The following is a 15942-nucleotide window of genomic DNA, read 5'->3' as shown; positions in this document are numbered from 1 at the left end:
TTGAGGTCGGCCATGTTTTGTGACCTGGCCAGTGCGTTCTTCAGCGCGCTGAATGATGATTCTTGTTCATCTCTCCTTTTCTATTATGTTTTTGTGAGTCTTCTCTGCGGTTCGGATGTGGTTGCCAGATTAGGGATACATCAGCTACAGTAGTTTACTAGTCCTAAGAAGCTCCTTACTTCAGCAGCATTTGTCGGTCTGCGTGTGTTCTGCTCCGCTTCCACCTTTGACTGTGCTGCTCCGATGCCGTTCTTCGAGAGAACGCGGACCACAAACTCCATCTTCGTCAGTCGGAATCCACATTTGTCACTGTTGAGATTGAGCCCCCTCTCCTGCAGTCGTCTCAGGACTTGGTGTAGTCGTTTGTTCTGTCCTTGTGTGTTTTTTCCCAAACACAATGATATCATCTGAGATGTTGTGGACCCCATCGATGCCTTGTAGGACTTGAGGGATGATGTGCAGATATGTCTCAGGAGCAGAGGAGACACTGAAAAATTAGTCTCTTGTTGCGGCACAAACCTGTGTGAGTCACATGTGGTCAGGGAACGAGACTCGAGTTTCAGTTTGATCTGATGATATCCCCACTTTAGGTCCAGTTTTGAGAAGACTGAGATGTCACCCTGGTGATATCCCCACTAACTGACTGGTCATTGACTAATAACTGTATTTCAGCGTCATCAGTACTGCTGGGAAGTGTGGCCCTCTTGACCACATCTGAAGCATTTAACATCGTGGTCATCATTTGATGTCTTGTACTCTTGACCACATCTGAAGCATTTAACATTTAACACCTCCCAAGTGCAATAAAATAGCTTGTTTTTGTGCTGCATCTTTTACTCCTGAAGCAGTGATGAACAGTTTGAAACTATTCATCCATTTTGCTCATTGCAAACCAACTCTGGCTGGTCAGAATGCACATCAAATGGCTGGGTTAGAATGCACATCAAATGGCTGGGTTAGAATGCACATCAAACGGCTGGGTCAGAATGCACATCAAATGGCTGGGTTAGAATGCACATCAAACGGCTGGGTCAGAATGCACATCAAAATGCACATCAAACGGTTAGAATGCACATCAAACGGCTGGGTTAGAATGCACATCAAACGGCTGGGTTAGAATGCACATCAAACGGCTGGGTTGGAACATCAAATGGCTGGTTAGAATGCATCAAACGGCTGGGTCAGAATGCACATCAAACGGCTGGGTTAGAATGCACATCAAACGGCTGGGTCAGAATGCACATCAAACGGCTGGGTCAGAATGCACATCAAACGGCTGGGTCAGAATGCACATCAAACGGCTGGGTTGGAACGCACATCAAACAGTTATAAAGTATCAACTTGACTCAGAACTCACTTTATTCTGGCTTTATTCTTGGTCCTCCATTCCTCAGGTGATTCCTAGTGCCCCGCTGGTATTGCACCACTAGGTGTCGCTAATATACTGCAGCAAGAAATCGAGTTGTGCACTGCTTTGCATGCACACCTAAAAATAGATTTTCCATAGACCTACAGCCTAATGGAGCGGAGAGGACGGCCGTTAAGGGTCAAGTCTTCATGAACAAGAGAGAAAATTTAGTTGATGTTGTTACATTGGTTTCATCTCACTTTTGTTTATTGTTTTTGTCACTTGCCTATGGCAATGTAAACCTATGCTTCCCATGCCAATAAAGCACCTTTGAATTGAGAGAGGTTCAATGGAAGTCCAGCAGAGAAAGAGACGGTCGGGGGCAGAGAGGAGGAGACACGTGATGTTGAGTGTGTGTTTAAGTGCACAGTTTCAACCGTCACGTGCGCAATGAGGGGGAAGAAGAGCGTGTGTGTCTAATAGGTTATTATGTGAGAAGAGAATGGGAGAGTTGGGAGAGTTGGAGCTGGAGCTCCTCCAGGGAAACCAGGAGAAACATATCTCTCTGTTAAAGAACTTTGTGGCGGGAGGAGCGGGAGGAGCTTGCCTTCTGTTCGTGGGACACCCGCTCGACACAATCAAGGTGACTTTATTTATGTACCGTTACGTCTATCGTTTTTAACCTATATATAGGGACATCAAACATTCTGCTGTACAGGCACTGTGGCTCTCGTCTAGTGCGCTCAGTTCAATTGTGTTTGAGAGCATTTTTATGAGTGAGTGGGAAATAATGAGTGGGAAATGGAAGTCATTGTTGCAGTTGTTTAATTATTTTATATTAAGCTAATTTCCCTAATGTGGAAAGTTTGTGTTACTACCTTCCACGAACATTTTCACCCTATAAAATGTAGTGAAATGACCCATCACTTTGACCTCAGATTGGTGATGTTAGTATAGAGTTTATAGTTTTATCACGACGACATAAAATCAATTAAAACTGATCAATATCCAGTGGTGTAAAAATACTTTGAAGTACTTAAGTAGTTTTTTGAGTTATCTGTACTTTACTTTACTACATTCCTAAAGAAAATAATATACTTTTTACTCCATACATTTTCCCCGACACCCAAAAGTACTCGTTACATTTTGAATGCTTAGCGGGATAGAAAATGGTCAAATTCACACACTCATTCGCATTAACTTCTGCTAACCATGTGTATGTGATTTGATTTTTATTTGTCTAATCAAAAGAACCTCCTTGGTCATTCCTACTGCCTCTGATCTGGTGGACTCACTAAACAGAGAACCTCCTTGGTCATTCCTACTGCCTCTGATCTGGTGGACTCACTAAACAGAGAACCTCCCTGGTCATCCCTACTGCCTCTGATCTGGTGGACTCACTAAACAGAGAACCTCCTATTCCTACTGCCTCTGATCTGGTGGACTCACTAAACAGAGAACCTCCTTGGTCATTCCTACTGCCTCTGATCTGGTGGACTCACTAAACAGAGAACCTCCCTGGTCATTCCTACTGCCTCTGATCTGGTGGACTCACTAAACAGAGAACCTCCCTGGTCATTCCTAACCTCTGATCTGGTGGACTCACTAAACAGAGAACCTCCTTGGTCATTCCTACTGCCTCTGATCTGGTGGACTCACTAAACAGAGAACCTCCTTGGTCATTCCTACTGCCTCTGATCTGGTGGACTCACTAAACAGAGAACCTTTGGTCATTCCTACTGCCTCTGATCTGGTGGACTCACTAAACAGAGAACATCCCTGGTCATTCCTACTGCCTCTGTCTGGTGGACTCACTTTAACAGAGAACATCCCTGGTCATTCCTACTGCCTCTGATCTGGTGGACTCACTAAACAGAGAACCTCCCTGGTCATTTTACTGCCTCTGATCTGGTGGACTCACTAAACAGAGAACCTCCTTGGTCATCACTACTGCCTCTGATCTGGTGGACTCACTAAACAGAGAACCTCCCTGGTCATTCCTACTGCCTCTGATCTGGTGGACTCACTAAACAGAAACATCCCTGGTCATTCCTACTGCAATGATCTGGTGGACTGTAAAAGAGAACCTCCCTGGTCATTCCTACTGCCTCTGATCTGGAGGACTCACTAAACAGAGAATCCCTGGTCATTCCTACTGCCTTGATCTGGAGGACTCACTAAACAGAAACCTCCCTGGTCATTCCTACTGCCTCTGATCTGGTGGACTCACTAAACAGAGAACATCCCTGGTCATTTTGAATGCCTCTGATCTGGTGGACTCACTAAAAGAGAACCTCCCTGGTCATTCCTACTGCCTCTGATCTGGTGGACTCACTAAACAGAGAACCTCCTTGGTCATTCCTGACTTTTGATCTGTCTCATCAAAGAGAACATCCCTGGTCATTCCTACTGCCTCTGATCTGGTGGACTCACTAAACAGAGAACATCCCTGGTCATTCCTACTGCCTCTGATCTGGTGGACTCACTAAACAGAGAACCTCCTTGGTCATTCCTACTGCCTCTGATCTGGTGGACTCACTAAACAGAGAACCTCCCTGGTCATTCCTACTGCCTCTGATCTGGTGGACTCACTAAACAGAGAACCTCCTTGGTCATTCCTACTGCCTCTGATCTGGTGGACTCACTAAACAGAGAACCTCCCTGGTCATTCCTACTGCCTCTGATCTGGTGGACTCACTAAGCACTTATGCATCGTTTGTAAATGATGTCTGACTGTTGGAGCCCCTGGCTATCTGTAAAAAAAAAAAAAATGGTGTCGTCTGGTTTGCTTAATATAAAGAATTTTAAATGATTCATACTTTTACTCTTGATACTTAAGTATATTTAAAACCAAGTACTTTTACTCAAGTAGTCATTTACTGGGTGACTTTCGCGATTACTTGAGTCATTTTCTAATACGTTATCTTTACTTTTATTCAAGTATGACAATTGGGTTCTTTTTCCACCGCTGTCAATATCTTTGGTTTTGTACTGTTGATTCTGCCACGCACTTGGGTCCGCAGGACTTAAATGTCAAACTCTCAAATGGCACGAAAAATGTTGTGTGTTCTCTCTATAAAACCTGTTGGCCACACACCAATACATAGATTTGAATGTGAAACTATCACTTAAAGTTGCAATATGTAACTGTTTGTTGACCCGGCCAACTTCACATAGAAATACATGTAACTGAAAGATCTGTCACTCTGATTGAAAGTCTAAGATGCAGTAGATCTGTTCTATGTGTTATAGATCTGTCATTATCATTGAAAGTCTAAGATGCAGTAGATCTACTCTATGTGTTATAGATCTGTCATTATCATTGAAAGTCTAAGATGCAGTAGATCTACTCTATGTGTTATAGATCTGTCACTCTGGTTGAAAGTCTAAGATGCAGTTCTATGTGCTCTATTTCTATGCGTCCTGTTCTTAAGTCTAGTTGTTTGCTGTATTTACTCTCAGTTTTGTTTCAAACAGCTGAAAATACTATATTGTGGGTTATTGAGAAGACATTTCACAGCGGTTTAGATGTTACAATGATTCTCTACACTCTGACTGGTTGTTTTATTCAGAAAGTTCAGGTGAACTTTCCAGTTGTGTAGTTTCAGCAGTGCGTATCCCCTAACTAATCGATGAGACAGCAAGGTTTCTGGTGCTCGTATAAAGTAGTATGAGTACTATTGTTGCACATGTATATTTTATGTTTTCAATATATCACAAACTGTTTCTGCATATTGGTTACTGGACACGTAAAACTGTGTTTTGACATTGCCCTATTTATCAAAACGTCTTGTCAACAGGAAGCAGCGACAACAGTTTTCAACTTCAGTTTTAGGAATTTTAATTTTAGGAACCCCCTACCCTATAGCATATATAGAACCCCTAACCTATAGGACATATAGAACCCCTACCATATAGGATATATAGGACCCAAACCCTATAGGATAAAAAGAACCCCTACCCTATAGGATATATTTAACCCCTACCCTATAGGACATATAGAACCCCTACCTTATAGGATATATAGGACCCCTACCCTATAGGACATATAGAACCCCTACCTTATAGGACATATAGAACCCCTACCTTATAGGATATATAGGACCCCTACCCTATAGGACATATAGAACCCCTACCCTATAGGACATATAGAACCCCTACCCTATAGGACATATAGAACCCCTACCCTATAGGATATATAGGACCCCTACCTTATAGGACATATAGAACCCCTACCCTATAGGACATATAGAACCCCTACCCTATAGGATATATAGAACCCCTACCCTATAGGACATAGAACCCCTACCTTATAGGATATATAGGACCCCTACCCTATAGGATATATAGAACCCCTACCCAATAGGACATAGAGAACCCCTACCTTATAGGACATATAGAACCACTACCATATAGGATATATAGAACCCCTACCCTATAGGATATATAGAACCCCTACCCTATAGGATATATTTAACCCCTACCCTATAGGATATATAGAACCCCTACCCTATAGGATATATTTAACCCCTACCATATAGGATATATAGAACCCCTACCCTATAGGATATATAGAACCCCTACCCTATAGGATATTTTTAACCCCTACCCTATAGGATATATTTAACCCCTACCCTGTAGGATATTTTTAACCCCTACCCTATAGGATATATTTAACCCCTACCCTATAGGATATATTTAACCCCTACCCTATAGGATATTTTTAACCCCTACCCTATAGGATATATTTAACCCCTACCCTATAGGATATATTTAACCCCTACCCTATAGGATATATTTAACCCCTACCCTATAGGATATATTTAACCCCTACCCTATAGGATATATTTAACCCCTACCCTATAGGATATATAGGACCCCTACCCTATAGGATATATTTAACCCATACCCTATAGGATATATTTAACCCCTACCCTATAGGATATATTTAACCCCTACCCTATAGGATATATTTAACCCTACCCTATAGGATATATAGAACCCCTACCCTATAGGATATATTTAACCCCTACCCTATAGGATATATTTAACCCCTACCCTATAGGATATATAGAACCCCTACCCTATAGGATATATTTAACCCCTACCCTATAGGATATATTTAACCCCTACCCTATAGGATATATTTAACCCTACCCTATAGGATATATTTAACCCCTACCCTATAGGATATATTTAACCCCTACCCTATAGGATATATTTAACCCCTACCCTATAGGATATATTTAACCCCTACCCTATAGGATATATAGGACCCCTACCCTATAGGATATATTTAACCCCTACCCTATAGGATATATTTAACCCCTACCCTATAGGATATATTTAACCCCTACCCTATAGGATATATAGAACCCCTACCTATAGGATATATTTAACCCCTACCCTATAGGATATATTTAACCCCTACCCTATAGGATATATAGAACCCCTACCCTATAGGATATATAGAACCCCTACCCTATAGGATATATTTAACCCCTACCCTATAGGATATATTTAACCCCTACCCTATAGGATATATAGAACCCCTACCCTATAGGATATATTTAACTCCTACCCTATAGGACATATAGAACCCCTACCTTATAGGATATATTTAACCCCTACCCTATAGGATATATAGAACCCCTACCCTATAGGATATATTTAACCCCTACCCTATAGGATATATTTAACCCCTACCCTATAGGATATATTTAACCCTACCCTATAGGATATATAGAACCCTACCCTATAGGATATATTTAACCCCTACCCTATAGGATATATTTAACCCCTACCCTATAGGATATATAGAACCCCTACCCTATAGGATATATTTAACCCCTACCCTATAGGATATATAGAACCCCTACCCTATAGGATATATTTAACCCCTACCCTATAGGATATATTACCCTATAGGATATATAGAACCCCTACCCTATAGGATATATTTAACCCCTACCCTATAGGATATATTTAACCCCTACCCTATAGGATATATAGAACCCCTACCCTATAGGATATATTTAACCCCTACCCTATAGGATATATTTAACCCCTACCCTATAGGATATATAGAACCCCTACCCTATAGGATATATTTAACTCCTACCCTATAGGATATATTTAACCCCTACCCTATAGGATATATAGAACCCCTACCCTATAGGATATATTTAACCCCTACCCTATAGGATATATAGAACCCCTACCCTATAGGATATATTTAACTCCTACCCTATAGGATATATTTAACCCCTACCCTATAGGATATATTTAACCCTACCCTATAGGATATATAGAACCCCTACCCTATAGGATATATTTAACCCCTACCCTATAGGATATATAGAACCCCTACCCTATAGGATATATAGAACCCCTACCCTATAGGATATATAGAACCCCTACCCTATAGGATATATTTAACCCCTACCCTATAGGATATATTTAACCCCTACCCTATAGGATATATAGAACCCCTACCCTATAGGATATATTTAACCCCTACCCTATAGGATATATTTAACCCCTACTCTATAGGATATATAGAACCCCTACCCTATAGGATATATTTAACTCCTACCCTATAGGATATATTTAACCCCTACCCTATAGGATATATTTAACCCCTACCCTATAGGATATATTTAACCCCTACCCTATAGGATATGTTTAACCCCTACCCTATAGGATATATTTAACCCCTACCCTATATATAGAACCCCTACCCTATAGGATATATTTAACCCATACCCTATAGGATATATAGAACCCCTACCCTATAGGATATATTTAACCCCTACCCTATAGGATATATTTAACCCCTACCCTATAGGATATATTTAACCCCTACCCTATAGGATATATAGAACCCCTACCCTATAGGATATATTTAACCCCTACCCTATAGGATATATTTAACTCCTACCCTATAGGATATATTTAACCCTACCCTATAGGATATATTTAACCCCTACCCTATAGGATATATTTAACCCCTACCCTATAGGATATATTTAACCCCTACCCTATAGGATATATTTAACCCCTACCCTATAGGATATATAGAACCCCTACCCTATAGGATATATTTAACCCCTACCCTATAGGATATATTTAACTCCTACCCTATAGGATATATTTAACCCCTACCCTATAGGATATATTTAACTCCTACCCTATAGGATATATTTAACCCCTACCCTATAGGATATATTTAACCCCTACCCTATAGGATATATTTAACCCCTACCCTATAGGATATATAGAACCCCTACCCTATAGGATATATTTAACCCCTACCCTATAGGATATATAGAACCCCTACCCTATAGGATATATTTAACCCCTACCCTATAGGATATATAGAACCCCTACCCTATAGGATATATAGAACCCCTACCCTATAGGATATATTTAACCCCTACCCTATAGGATATATTTAACCCCTACCCTATAGGATATATTTAACCCCTACCCTATAGGATATATTTAACCCCTACCCTATAGGATATATTTAACCCCTACCCTATAGGATATATAGAACCCCTACCCTATAGGATATATTTAACCCCTACCCTATAGGATATATTTAACCCCTACCCTATAGGATATATTTAACCCCTACCCTATAGGATATATTTAACCCCTACCCTATAGGATATATTTAACCCCTACCCTATAGGATACCCTATAGGATATATTTAACCCCTACCCTATAGGATATATTTAACCCCTACCCTATAGGATATATTTAACCCCTACCCTATAGGATATTTTTAACCCCTACCCTATAGGATATATAGAACCCCTACCCTATAGGATATTTTTAACCCCTACCCTATAGGATATATTTAACCCCTACCCTATAGGATATATTTAACCCCTACCCTATAGGATATATTTAACCCTACCCTATAGGATATATTTAACCCCTACCCTATAGGATATTTTTAACCCCTACCCTATAGGATATATAGAACCCCTACCCTATAGGATATATTTAACCCCTACCCTATAGGATATATTTAACCCCTACCCTATAGGATATATTTAACCCCTACCCTATAGGATATATTTAACCCTACCCTATAGGATATATTTAACCCCTACCCTATAGGATATATTTAACCCCTACCCTATAGGATATTTTTAACCCCTACCCTATAGGATATATAGAACCCCTACCCTATAGGATATTTTAACCCCTACCCTATAGGATATTTTTAACCCCTACCCTATAGGATATATAGAACCCCTACCCTATAGGATATATAGAACCCCTACCCTATAGGATATATTTAACCCCTACCCTATAGGATATATTTAACCCCTACCCTATAGGATATATAGAACCCCTACCCTATAGGATATATTTACCCTATAGGATATATAGAACCCCTACCCTATAGGATATATTTAACCCCTACCCTATAGGATATATAGAACCCCTACCCTATAGGATATATTTAACCCCTACCCTATAGGATATATTTAACCCCTACCCTATAGGATATATTTAACCCCTACCCTATAGGATATATTTAACCCCTACCCTATAGGATATATTTAACCCCTACCCTATAGGATATATTTAACCCCTACCCTATAGGATATATTTAACCCCTACCCTATAGGATATATTTAACCCCTACCCTATAGGATATATAGAACCCCTACCCTATAGGATATATTTAACCCCTACCCTATAGGATATATTTAACCCCTACCCTATAGGATATATTTAACCCCTACCCTATAGGATATATTTAACCCCTACCCTATAGGATATATTTAACCCCTACCCTATAGGATATATTTAACCCCTACCCTATAGGATATATTTAACCCCTACCCTATAGGATATATTTAACCCCTACCCTATAGGATATATTTAACCCCTACCCTATAGGATATATTTAACCCCTACCCTATAGGATATATTTAACCCCTACCCTATAGGATATATTTAACCCCTACCCTATAGGATATATTTAACCCCTACCCTATAGGATATATAGAACCCCTACCCTATAGGATATATTTAACCCCTACCCTATAGGATATATTTAACCCCCTACCCTATAGGATATTTTAACCCCTACCCTATAGGATATATTTAACCCCTACCCTATAGGATATATTTAACCCCTACCCTATAGGATATATTTAACCCCTACCCTATAGGATATATTTAACCCCTACCCTATAGGATATATTTAACCCATACCCTATAGGATATATTTAACCCCTACCCTATAGGATATATTTAACCCCTACCCTATAGGATATATTTAACCCATACCCTATAGGATATATTTAACCCCTACCCTATAGGATATATTTAACCCCCTATACCCTATAGGATATATAGAACCCCTACCCTATAGGATATATTTAACCCCTACCCTATAGGATATATTTAACCCCTACCCTATAGGATATATTTAACCCCTACCCTATAGGATATATTTAACCCATACCCTATAGGATATATAGAACCCCTACCCTATAGGATATATTTAACCCCTACCCTATAGGATATATTTAACCCTACCCTATAGGATATATTTAACCCCTACCCTATAGGATATATTTAACCCCTACCCTATAGGATATATAGAACCCCTACCCTATAGGATATATTTAACCCATACCCTATAGGATATATTTAACCCATACCCTATAGGATATATAGAACCCCTACCCTATAGGATATATTTAACCCCTACCCTATAGGATATATTTAACCCCTACCCTATAGGATATATAGAACCCCTACCCTATAGGATATATTTAACCCCTACCCTATAGGATATATTTAACCCCTACCCTATAGGATATATTTAACCCCTACCCTGTAGGATATATTTAACCCCTACCCTATAGGATATATTTAACCCCTACCCTATAGGATATATAGAACCCCTACCCTATAGGATATATTTAACCCCTACCCTATAGGATATATTTAACCCCTACCCTATAGGATATATTTAACCCCTACCCTATAGGATATATTTAACCCCTACCCTATAGGATATATTTAACCCCTACCCTATAGGATATATTTAACCCCTACCCTATAGGATATATTTAACCCCTACCCTATAGGATATATTTAACCCCTACCCTATAGGATATATTTAACCCCTACCCTATAGGATATATTTAACCCCTACCCTATAGGATATATTTAACCCCTACCCTATAGGATATATTTAACCCCTACCCTATAGGATATATTTAACCCCTACCCTATAGGATATATTTAACCCCTACCCTATAGGATATATTTAACCCCTACCCTATAGGATATATTTAACCCCTACCCTATAGGATATATTTAACCCCTACCCTATAGGATATATTTAACCCCTACCCTATAGGATATATTTAACCCCTACCCTATAGGATATATTTAACCCCTACCCTATAGGATATATTTAACCCCTACCCTATAGGATATATTTAACCCCTACCCTATAGGATATATTTAACCCCTACCCTATAGGATATATTTAACCCCTACCCTATAGGATATATAGAACCCCTACCCTATAGGATATACTTAACCCCTACCCTATAGGATATATTTAACCCCTACCCTATAGGATATATTTAACCCCTACCCTATAGGATATATTTAACCCCTACCCTATAGGATATATAGAACCCCTACCCTATAGGATATATAGAACCCCTACCCTATAGGATATATAGAACCCCTACCCTATAGGATATATTTAACCCCTACCCTATAGGATATATTTAACCCCTACCCTATAGGATATATAGAACCCCTACCCTATAGGATATATTTAACCCCTACCCTATAGGATATATAGAACCCCTACCCTATAGGATATATTTAACCCCTACCCTATAGGATATATTTAACCCCTACCCTGCAGCGGAGTTAGTGGAATGGTATCAAATACATGTTTTTCATGTTTTTGATGCCATTCCTTTCAACTTCTTAGGGCTAGGCCCCTTTTTTCTCCACTTCCTGTCTGAATGACGTGCCCAAAGTAAACTGCCTGTTGCTCAGGCCCCAAAGCCAGAATATGTATATAATTGGTACCATTGGAAAGAAAACACTTTGAAGTTCGTAGAAATGTTAAAATAATGTAGGAGACTATCACACAATATATATGGTAGAAGAAAATCCAAAGAAAAACCAACCAGAATCTTTTTTTTTTTAAATGACCTTCATCTTAGAAATGCAAGAGAAAGGTCATATTGAGAATTAGCTCCCAGGGTGTAATTCTTATGGCTTCCACAGGGTGTCAGCGGTCTATGTTCACGGTTTCAGGCCCGTAACTTCAAAAACGAATAAGAAATATCAGTTTTAGCAGAAGGACAAGGTCTTGGAAATTTGTGTTTGCGCGGCCTATGAAGACATGGCTGCTAAAATCGGTTTCCTATTGCATATACTTCATTCCGTAAGAATTATTATAGTTTGATTACATTTTACATCTGAGGAGTAAATAGAAACATATTTTGACTTGTTGAAACAAAGTTTAGGGGTAGATTCTCGGATTCCTTTCTCTGCAAGTTGAACGAGTGGATTACTCAAATTGATGGCACAAACTAAACAGACTTTTTGGGATATAAAGAAGGATTTTATCTAACAAATTGACACTACAGGAGGACTTGATCATTCTTGGGGCGGCAGGTAGCCTATTGGTCAGAGTGTTGGACTAGTAACCGGAAGGTTGCAAGATCGAATCCCTGAGCTGACAAAGTAAAAATATGTTGTTTTGCCCCTGAACAAGGCAGTTAACCCATTGTTCCTAGATTGTCATTGAAAATAAGAATTTGTTCTTAACTGACTTGCCTAGTTAAATAAAGGTTTTTAAAAAATAGCTGGGATCCTTTGGATGACAAATCAGAGGAAGATTCTTTTAAAGTACACTTTATCGTTATATGTAAATGTAGGAAACCTGTGCCGGTCATCTTTGAGCACATATTTCTCATTCAGGTCTAAATAGTCACTTTCTGAACACTTCTTCCATGGGCAAACATGTATGGTGAGTTATGTTTAAATCAAAAGGGATGCTGTCAAAAAGTGATTGAATTCAAATGTATTTACACTGTAGTATTGTGTCTTATCCTACCGCTGTATAATACCATAGTATTGTTTGTTATCCTACCACTGTGTACAACTGTAGTATTGTGTGTTATTCTACACCGTATAATACTGTAGTATTGTGTACACCACTGTTCAGGTGCGGCTACAGACCCAGCCCAGAGTGCCCAGCCAGGATGTCCTCTACAAAGGTGCTTATGACTGCTTCCTAAAGACTGTCTCCAAAGAGGTGAACACATATACATTCAGAAAGGATTCAGAGCCCTTGCCATCTCAACATTTTGTTACGTTACAGCCTTATTCTACAAAGGATTAAATAAATACAAATTCTCAGCAATCTACACACAATACCGTATAATGATGACGTGAAAACAGTTCTCTTTTAATTTTTACAAATGTATTAAAAATTAAAAAACGGATCCCTTTTTTACAAAAGTATTCAGACCCTTTTCTGTGAGACTCGAAATTGAGCTCAGGTGCATCCTTTTTCAATTGATCATCTTTGAGATGTTTCGACAACTTGATTGGGGTCCACCTGTGGTAAATTCAATTGGTTGAACATGATTTGGAAAGGCACACACCTTTCTGTCCTGTCTATATAAGGTCCACAGTTGACAGTGCATGTCAGAGCAAAAACCAATCCATGAAGTCGAAGGAATTGTCCGAAGAGCTCCAAGATAGGATTGTGTCTACAACATTGAAGATCCCCAAGAACACAGTGACCTCCATCATTCTTAAATGGAAGAAGTATGGAACCACCAAGACTCTTCCTAGAGCTGGCCTCCTGGCCAAACTGAGCAATCTGGGGAGAGGTAGGTGGTGACCAAGAACCAAGAACCCGATAGTCACTCTGACAGAGCTCTAGAGTTCCTCTGTGGAGATGGGAGAACCTTCCAGAAGGACAACCCTCTCTGCAGCACTCCAACAATCAGTCCTTTATTGTAGAGTGGCCAGACAAAAAACACTCCTCTGTAAAAGGCACATAACAGCCCACTTGGAGTTTGCCAAAAAGGCACCTAAAGATTATCAGACCATGAGAAACAAGATTCTCTGTTCAGATGAAACCAAGATTGATCTATTTGGCCTGAATGCCAAGCGTCACGTCTGCAGGAAACCTGGCACCATCCCTAAGGTGAAGCATGGTGGTGGTAGCATCATGCTGTGTGGATGTTTTTCAGTGGAAGAGACTGGGAGACTAGTCAGGATTGAGACAAAGATGAATGGAGCAATGTACAGAGAGATCCTCGATGAAAACCTGCTCCAGAGCGCTAAGGACCTCAGACTGGGGCGAAGGTTCACTTTCCAACAGGACATCGGCCCTAAGCACACAGCCAAGACAATGCAAGAGTGGCTTCGGGACAAGTCTCTGAATGTCCTTGAGTGGCCCAGCCAGAGACCGGACTTGAACCCAATCGATAATCTCTGGAGAGACCTGAAAATAGCTGTGCCGCGACGCTGCCAATCGAACCTGACAGAGCTTGAGAGGATCTGCAGAGAAGAATGGGAGAAACTCCCCAAATACAGGTGTGCCAAGCTTGTAGCGTCATACCCAAGAAGACTGGAGGCTGTAATCACTGAGGGGCTTCAACAGACTGGAGGCTGTAATCACTGAGGGGCTTCAACAGACTGGAGGCTGTAATCACTGAGGGGCTTCAACAGACTGGAGGCCAAAGGTGCATTAAACCCCGCTGTTTGGGTCTTTGTGTCAAAAAATATACAATATAATAACACTACGCATCAAATAAGCTTGTTGACAAATCGGGACCTGATAAATAACTTCAGATTTTAGAACATTAGATGCCAGACAACTCTCCTTCCGTGGCCTCCAACTGCTCTTAAATGCAAGTAAAACTAAATGCATGCTCTTCAACCGATCGCTGCCCGCACCTGCCTGCCCGCCTGTCCAGCATCACTACTCTGGACGGTTCTGACTTAGAATACGTGGACAACTACCAATACCTAGGTGTCTGGCTAGACTGTAAACTCTCCTTCCAGACTCACATTAAGCACTTCCAATCCAAAACTAAATCTAGAATCGGCTTCCTATTTCATAACAAAGCATCCTTCACTCATGCTGCCAAACATACCCTCGTAAAACTGAGTATCCTACCGATCCTTGACTTCGGCGATGTAATTTACAAAATAGCCTCCAACACTCTACTCAGCAAATTGGATGCAGTCTATCACAGTGCCATCCATTTTGTCACCAAAGCCACATATACCACACAAAACTGTGATCTGTACGCTCTCGTTGGCTGGCCCTCGTTTCATATTCGTCGCCAAACCCATTGGCTCCAGGTCATCCATAAGTCTTTGCTAGGTAAAGCCCCGCCTTATCTAGGCTCACTAGTCACCATAGCAGCACCCACCTGTAGCACGCGCTCCAGCAGGTATATTTCACTGGTCATCCCAAAAGCCAATTTCTCCTTTGGCCGCCTTTCCTTTCAGTTCTCTGCTGCCAATGACTGTAACAAACTGCAAAAATCACTGA

The 15942-nt window shown here is 40.3% G+C and overlaps 1 protein-coding gene across 1 annotated transcript in view; it reads left to right on the top strand.

The window, feature by feature from the left end:
- Positions 1 to 1754: 1754 nt before the first annotated feature.
- The window catches only part of LOC112215277 (mitochondrial carnitine/acylcarnitine carrier protein-like), a 45749-nt gene continuing 31561 nt past the window's right edge, over positions 1755 to 15942 (top strand). The window contains 2 exon segments of the mRNA XM_042299887.1: positions 1755 to 1991; positions 13591 to 13680. Of these exon segments, the coding sequence (XP_042155821.1) occupies positions 1851 to 1991; positions 13591 to 13680 (231 nt within the window). The 5' untranslated portion in view covers positions 1755 to 1850.

This window comes from Oncorhynchus tshawytscha, linkage group LG16 (genome assembly GCF_018296145.1).
Source record: "Oncorhynchus tshawytscha isolate Ot180627B linkage group LG16, Otsh_v2.0, whole genome shotgun sequence".
Taxonomy (NCBI): Eukaryota; Metazoa; Chordata; class Actinopteri; order Salmoniformes; family Salmonidae; genus Oncorhynchus; species Oncorhynchus tshawytscha.
This window is presented reverse-complemented; position numbering and strand designations above follow the sequence as displayed.